Source organism: Juglans microcarpa x Juglans regia, chromosome 1D, assembly GCF_004785595.1.
Source record: "Juglans microcarpa x Juglans regia isolate MS1-56 chromosome 1D, Jm3101_v1.0, whole genome shotgun sequence".
Classification (NCBI taxonomy): domain Eukaryota; kingdom Viridiplantae; phylum Streptophyta; class Magnoliopsida; order Fagales; family Juglandaceae; genus Juglans; species Juglans microcarpa x Juglans regia.
In genome coordinates, this window is record NC_054594.1 from 3,841,287 (window position 1) to 3,849,018 (window position 7,732).

General features: G+C 30.8%; 1 protein-coding gene across 1 annotated transcript; it reads left to right on the forward strand.

The window, feature by feature from the left end:
• Positions 1-4,367: 4,367 nt before the first annotated feature.
• LOC121253017 lies at positions 4,368-6,689 on the forward strand. The gene is made up of 3 exons (XM_041152906.1): positions 4,368-4,846; positions 5,032-5,373; positions 6,009-6,689. The coding sequence occupies exons 1-3, from the start codon at positions 4,559-4,561 to the stop codon at positions 6,483-6,485; spliced, it is 1,107 nt and encodes a 368-aa protein (XP_041008840.1). The 5' UTR covers positions 4,368-4,558; the 3' UTR covers positions 6,486-6,689.
• The last annotated feature ends 1,043 nt before the right edge of the window (positions 6,690-7,732 follow it).

The window sequence follows — 7,732 nt, forward strand, 5'->3', positions numbered from 1 at the left end:
TAATACCATGTTGATTGCTTTTGTCGACATTCTACACAACGACTTAATATGCAGTAGCCACACAATAAACGGCATTTTGTTGTGTTTTGTATAGTCAGGATAAAACTCACGCTTTGCATCTTCCCACATTCTAGAGAAATTCTCTTTATTTTATTGGTTATTGTTTTAATTTCCTAGCATTTTAAGATTACCTTTAATTACATTGATATAGTTATTTATCAATTGTAGATTTAAAATAGATATGCTAGTTGTGCTTTATATTATGAATTAGTTATTTGTTTTAATCTTAGTATTGATTATTAATTAGTTATTTGTTTTAATCTTAGTATATATTATTCATTATTTTTTTGTTTTAATCTTAGTATATATTATTAATTAGTTATTTGTTTTAATCTTAGTATAGATTATTAATTAGTTCTTTTTTTAATCTTAGTATAGATTATTAATTAGTTATTTGTTTTAATCTTAGTATATATTATTAATTAGTTATTTTTTTAATCTTAGTATATATTATTAATTAGTTATTTTTTTAATCTTAGTATAGATTATTAATTAGTTATTTGTTTTAATCTTAGTATATATTATTCATTACTTATTTGTTTTAATCTTAGTATACATTATTAATTACTTATTTGTTTTAATCTTAGTATATATTATTAATTACTTATTTGTTTTAATCTTAGTATATATTATTAATTAGTTATTTGTTTTAATCTTAGTATATATTATTTATCAGTTATTTGTTTTAATCATAGTATACATTATTAATTACTTTTTTTTTAATCTTAGTATACATTACTAATTACTTATTTGTTTTAATCTTAGTATCGATTATTAATTAGTTATTTGTTTTTTATCTTAGTATAGATTATTAATTACTTATTAGTTTTAATCTCAGTATAGATTATTAATTAGTTATTTGTTTTAACCTTAGTATAGATTATTAGTTACTTATTTGTTCTAATCTTAGTGTATATTATTAATTACTTATTTGTTTTAATCTTAGTATATATTATTAATTACTTATTTGTTTTAATCTTAGTATATATTATTAATTAGATTTATTCAAAATCTCTTTATTTAAAAAATTGATTTATTTAATTTAATTATTCCTATCATTTCCTATCAAAAAATAAATCACCACATAAATACAATATAATCCTACAAATCACAATATAATCTCAAAAATCACAATATAATCACAAAAATCACACATATGCCAATCACAATATAATCCCACAAATCACAATATAATCTCACAATTCACAATATAATATAATAAATCACAACAATTATATTAATGCAAACATAGCAAGATGATAGATAACATATATCTCCTATGATTGAATATATATTTATACATATATATATATATATATATATATATATGTGTGTGTGTGTGTGTGTGTGTGTGTGTGTTGAAACCACTCAATGCCTAGCCATAAAACCCAGACATTAAAAAATAAAACCTAGCAATCTCGCTAGCTTATTTCATATATATATATATATATATATATATATATATATATATATAATTTGTTTTGTGATGATTTGCCTTGAGCCAGAATTTATTAGAAATAGAGACTTTTATTTTTTTCTCTTTTACATGACGATGAATGATAGTCTAGGGCAACAATTAATGTAAACTCTAACATTCAAAAGTGGCCGTGCGTGGACTAGGATTTGTGCACTGAAACACGACGCATGCAAATGAAGGCAACAACATAATCACCATATAATCACAAAAATCATAATATAATTAAAATATAATCACACGATCAAGTTTAGAAATATAGCTAGTTAAAAAAAATCAAATTTTTATTCCTTCAAAATAAACACAATATTAATTAGTGAAAAAATAAACATAATAAATCTATAAACATAACAAATATTCCTTAGAAATAAACAAATTAAAATAAATACAAAATAAACACTACAATTACCTTCAATTCCACACATTTCAATCTCTTGTTCTGCCTTTATCTCTCTCTCTCTCTCACGCGACTCTTTTTCATACACCAAAAATCTATCGGTCCCTCACTCTTACATGTTTCTCTCACAAGCGTGCGTGCGCGCGCACACACTCTCTCTCTCTCTCACAAGTATGAAATGAGGAATAAACAACATTTCTCATTTTTTAAACACGTCTCAGATTTGTCTGGGATGTTATAATTTTTTTTCAAAATTTTTAACCCATTGCAACGACTTTTATCATTACAATTAATCTAGGGCCCTTTTGTAGTGACTTTTTAAATGCAAAGTCATTGCATCAAAGTCCCGTAACATTCGAACATTTATAGTAGACATTCAAATATTTCATAAAATTTCACAATCTCGCTAAGTGGCCTGCCAAGTCTGTTGTAACATTGGAACGCAACACTATTAACATTCGAACATAGATAAAATTAGGTCCTCATATATGCCACAGAATTAACAAGGAAAAAGTTCTACCAATTTAAAAAATAAAAACGTTCAAAACTAACTATTCCACGTTTGAACGTACCAAATTAACATTCGAACGTAACATTGTTGACATGCGAACGTAGTTGAAATTAGGTCCCCGTATATGTCATAGAATAACGCGGGAAAGTTACCATCAATTTTTTCAAAAACGTTCAAACTTAATTATTCCACGTTCGAACGTACCAAAATAACATTCGAATGTAATAGTGTTGACATGCGAATGTAGATAAAATTAGGTCCCCATATATGTTATAGAATTAATGTGGAAAAAATCCTGCCAATTTTTTCAAAAACGTTCAAACTTAACTATTCCACATTCAACGTACCAAACTAACATTCGAACGTAATAATGTTGACATGCAAACGTAATTGAAATTAAGTCCCCGTATATGCCATAGAATTAATGCTGGAAAGTTCCTGCCAGGTTTTTAGAAAACATTCAAACTTAATTATTCCACATTCAAAAGTACTAAAATAAAATTTTAACGTAACAGTGTTGGTATGCGAATATAGATGAAATTAGATCTCTGTATATGTCATAAAATTAACGTGGGAAAGCTCCCACCAATTTTTTAAAAAATGTTTGAACTTAATTATTCCACGTTTGAACGTACCAAACTAACATTCGAACGTGTATTTAATGTTCGAACGTGATTTATATATTATAGTTATACAGTATATGTAACATAATTATATAGTATAGTAATGTATATGCTAGCACTTTCATAATTATATAGTATATATTAATCTATTTAGTTACTATAGTAAGTTATATAGTATACTATATTACAATATATACAAACTCCATATAGTATTTCTCCAGTCGATTTATATTTGAGAAAATATACTATATATAATATTTACATATAAATATACTATATATAAAAAATTCATTCTTTTTACATTCGAATGTTTATAACATACGTTCATACGGTGCAGGAAATAATATAACATTCAAACATATTAGTTTTAACGTTCGCATGTTACTTTTATATATGTTGTGTCTGAACGTCGAACGACATTTCCACCCACATCTAAAATTTGAACTGTCTCACTCAGCCATCAAATTCATCAATCGCTGTCAAAAGGTTAGTGTCCATCTCTCTCCCTTTTATTATATATTTTTTTTAATTTTTAGGGGTTTTGGTATGAACCAAAACACATTTAGAGTCGAATTTGTAACTTAATTTTTCAGCCACCATGAGTGGCCAATGGCCACCGTAGATACTCTAAACATAATGTATACTTCATTTATACGGTGGTCATTACAAGATTAACATCTTATTTAAGGAAATCAAAAATAGTTGAGTCGACTTAGCCATTTTCGAGTTTAAAGGTCCAAACGTCCCACTGACAACATTCAAACGATCATCTATACTCCAAACATGTATTAATCTACGTTCGAATGTACTGTTACATTTGAACGTTTATACACTAAAACGTTCAAATGTAACATTTTCTTGGCCATTGGAATCCTAACGTTCGAACATAATATTTCTATAGTTTGAACGTTTATGTTTACATTCAAACTGTATACATCAAATGTTTGAATGTAAGGTCTCGTGGGACGTTTTAGTCTTAATGTTCAAATGTATACCTGCATAAGTTCAAACATTAAGTTAAATACGTTCGAATCCACTTGCACGTTCGACCATATTTACATGAAACATTCGAAAGCAAACGTTTCATGGGTTATTATTTTATGTTCAAATGTTAAGTTCTACGTTTGAACGTATTTCGACGTTCGAACATATTTCAGAACAGATTTAATTTTAGGCAGTGCATCAAGATTTAATGAAAAGCTTGAAGCAGATATTATCATGCCACGCGATCATATTGGGAGGTAAAAGAGAAACTTAGCCAATCAAATCCCACTATAAATTTTGCCCACACGACACCTACGAACAAGGGGAACCTCAGGCAAAGTCACACCAAACCTCACCCATCTCTTTCCCATATTCCACTCCCAACCCCTCTTTTTTCTGATCCCTCAAGTAGAGGCTAACTTTTGAGAGAGAGAGAGAAAGACGTGGTTTGTTCAAGTCTTTTTTGTTTACTCTCTAGCTAATTTCTCTCTATGTGAGAGCACTTGTTCATGAGGAGGCTTTGCCCGAATATAGATCGAGAAGATGGCCTCGAGACTGTTCTTGAGGTCCCAATACCCGAAGAAATGTTCACAAGCATGGGGACTAACCTGGGGTTGCGGTGTCAGAACATGCTGACGTGGATGAAAGCTCAAACCTCAGACAAATGGTCGTCGCCGGTCATTGCCGGACGTTTTAATGAGCTACGTTTCCTGCTCTACCTTGTCGGCTCCCCACTTATCCCCCTTCAAGTCCAACTCGGCCACTCAATCCACCGCCCTGTCAAAGATTGTTCCATTGTACGTAAGACTTAGTTTATATCTTAATTCGTTTATTGGGTTTTCTTATTTTTTTTGCCACATGCATGATATATGTAGTACTATCACTTTCATGTCTTGTTGGTTACTAGTCGATGATTTGCATGGACAACATTCTTAATTATAGCTAAATGATCATCTGCATCTCTCTCTCTCTCTCATCTCAGGAAGCTTCAACGGCCAAATATATTGTGCAACAGTATACAGCAGCAACGGGTGGCCAACTGGCATTAAACTCAGTGCACAGCATGTGTGTGACCGGGCAAGTGAAGTTTAAAACATCGAATTTTCATCGAGGAAACGAGAGGATAGAGTTGAAAAAGTGCACCGAAGAGGCTGGTGGATTTGTGCTTTGGCAAAAGAATCCGGACTTGTGGTGCTTGGAACTTCTTGTTTCGGGCTGCAAAGTGAGTTGCGGAAGCAATGGAAAGATTTCATGGCGCCACTCCTCCAATCAACAAACACCCATTTCTAAAGGTCCTCCCAGACCCTTGCGCCGTTTTCTACAGGTACTACATAATTAATAACTACATACCTCAAATTTCAATTAACTTCTCCGTTACAAAAATATTTAACCCTTGTTCATTTCTTCTGCAATCCATTGCTCATTTGCATATATAAATGGAAACGAGTAAAAAGTGGATCATGCTAGTTGGTCGCCCAGCTCTTACTGTTGGGCGTGATCGCTAGATCATTTCTTTTATTTCTTAAATACACAAATTTATTAATAGTAACAACTTTGTTAAATATTTAAAAATAAATAAAATGCACTATCGGTCAAATCTAGAGGCAAACTAGCATTTTTTTTAAAAGAATTAATACAGTCGTGATTAAATTGAGAATTAGCGAAATGTCATAACAAACAATTATTTTGTATATTTTATTTGTTTATATTTTAACAAATAAAATATATTTGTTTATTTTTTATTTCCAATAAATTTTCTATCCATGTTTTGCCCCTTAATTAGAAATTCTAATTTAATTCCCAGCTAGAGATGAAAAAAAAATAATAATAATAACATTCATGTATATATATGTTTTACAATATTCTTTAAAAGGGACACATGACTTGATCTTTAGCACCATTTCTCGTGAACATCTGTTTTTGTTTTTTGGTGTACACATTATCTATATAATTGGGCAGGGTCTTGACCCGAGGGCCACAGCCAACCTTTTCATCGATGCAATGTGCATCGGAGAGAGGCTGATAAACGATGATGACTGCTTCATTCTGAAGCTAGAGACGAGCCCCGCCATCCGGGAGGCTCAAAGTGGCCCAAACTACGATGTCATCCACCACACTATATGGGGTTACTTCAGCCAACGCTCGGGGCTCTTGATTCAGTTTGAGGACTCGAGGTTGCTGCGGATGAAAACCCAACTAGGGGATGAGGATGTGTTCTGGGAGACGAGCACAGAGTCAGTGATGGAGGATTACAAGTACGTTGATGGTGTAAACATTGCTCACAGCGGCAAGACCAGCGTCACAATTTTTAGATATGGAGAGCAATCATCTAACCACAAGAGGGAGCTCGAAGAGAGATGGAAGATTGAAGATGTGGATTTCAATTTGTGGGGTTTGACAATGGAAAGCTTTTTGCCTCCTGCAGACCTAGAATAAATTAAGAAATCAAATAGTTGAGAGATCACAACCCTTGTTAGATAAAGTTGGATTTCTTATATATACATACATATATATATATATATATGGAGTGTAATTAAGGAGTATTAAGGAGAAGTGAAATGATTTGCACAGTTTAGAATATACAAGTCTCGCATATTTTATTTAAAAAAAAATGATAAACTTATGACTCACATGAAAAAACTTATTTTTTAATAGAATATTTCATATTTTTTAAATAAATGTGCGAGATATGTATATCTTAAAACTATATCTAACATTGCTTTATGAAAAATACAAATAAGTATAAATACTAGCCAATTGAAAAGATGCTTTGAGATTTTCTTTTCCAAAGAATTGAAAGAAATGCCAATTGTTTTTAGTACTTTGGAGTTTTGTTTTATATGGTATTTCTTTTGAGCAATGATAAATTAACATACGATTGCGAGTAGTACTTTTAATGAGTAATTAATGAAAATAAAAGAAAATATTTAATTTCGAGTGAATAAAATTAAAATTTAGGCCTTTTTTGGATTAAAAAATTATCAAAACTCATCTCATATCATCTCATCTGATTATTACAATTTTCTTAAATTTTTAAATAAAATATGATAAACAATTTAATTTTTTTAAATCTCAAAACAAAAATTATATTATAACAATATTATTCAACTTTCAACTCTTATCTCATATTATTTCTACTCAACTCACTATCCAAACCTCCTTCTAATTTTAATTTATAAAGTCTTGAAAATCTAAGAATTAACCTAATTGATTTGAAAATGATTATTCTATTATCAAGTCCATATTTTTTTTTTTTTGAAAATAAACCTCCTTGTATTCAATTCAAATTGTAACTGTATTACAATACATTTTGTCTATCCTTAATTGATTCGTAATATACTCAGGGCCCTCCTCAATCCAATACAAATCACTCATCCCATATATAGCCCCTTTTGCAAGTTGATGAGCCACCTCGTTTCCCTCTCTGTGAGTAAAACCAATTTTCCACTCTGGATAGTGCCTCAGTTTCTGTTGCAGGTCTTCCACCAGCTGACCCAGACTTGAGTCATTCCTCTCTCCCATCTTCACAGCATCAATCACACTCTTTGCATCCCCTTCAATTATGACCTTTCTCACTCCCAACTCTTCACATAGAACCATAGCTTCCCACATGGCAGAACACTCAGCCCCAAAAGCACCTAAGATAGCTTCTCTTCTAATTGATGCTGCAGCAAACACCTCAC

Excerpts from the sequence above, each read along its gene's own strand:
- LOC121253017 (XM_041152906.1), top strand. The coding sequence starts at position 4,559 with ATGAGGAGGCTTTGCCCGAATATAGATCGAGAAGATGGCCTCGAGACT. Across the intron at positions 4,847-5,031 it reads CTGTCAAAGATTGTTCCATT|GAAGCTTCAACGGCCAAATA; the intron begins GTACGTAAGACT and ends CTCTCATCTCAG. Across the intron at positions 5,374-6,008 it reads CCTTGCGCCGTTTTCTACAG|GGTCTTGACCCGAGGGCCAC; the intron begins GTACTACATAAT and ends ATAATTGGGCAG.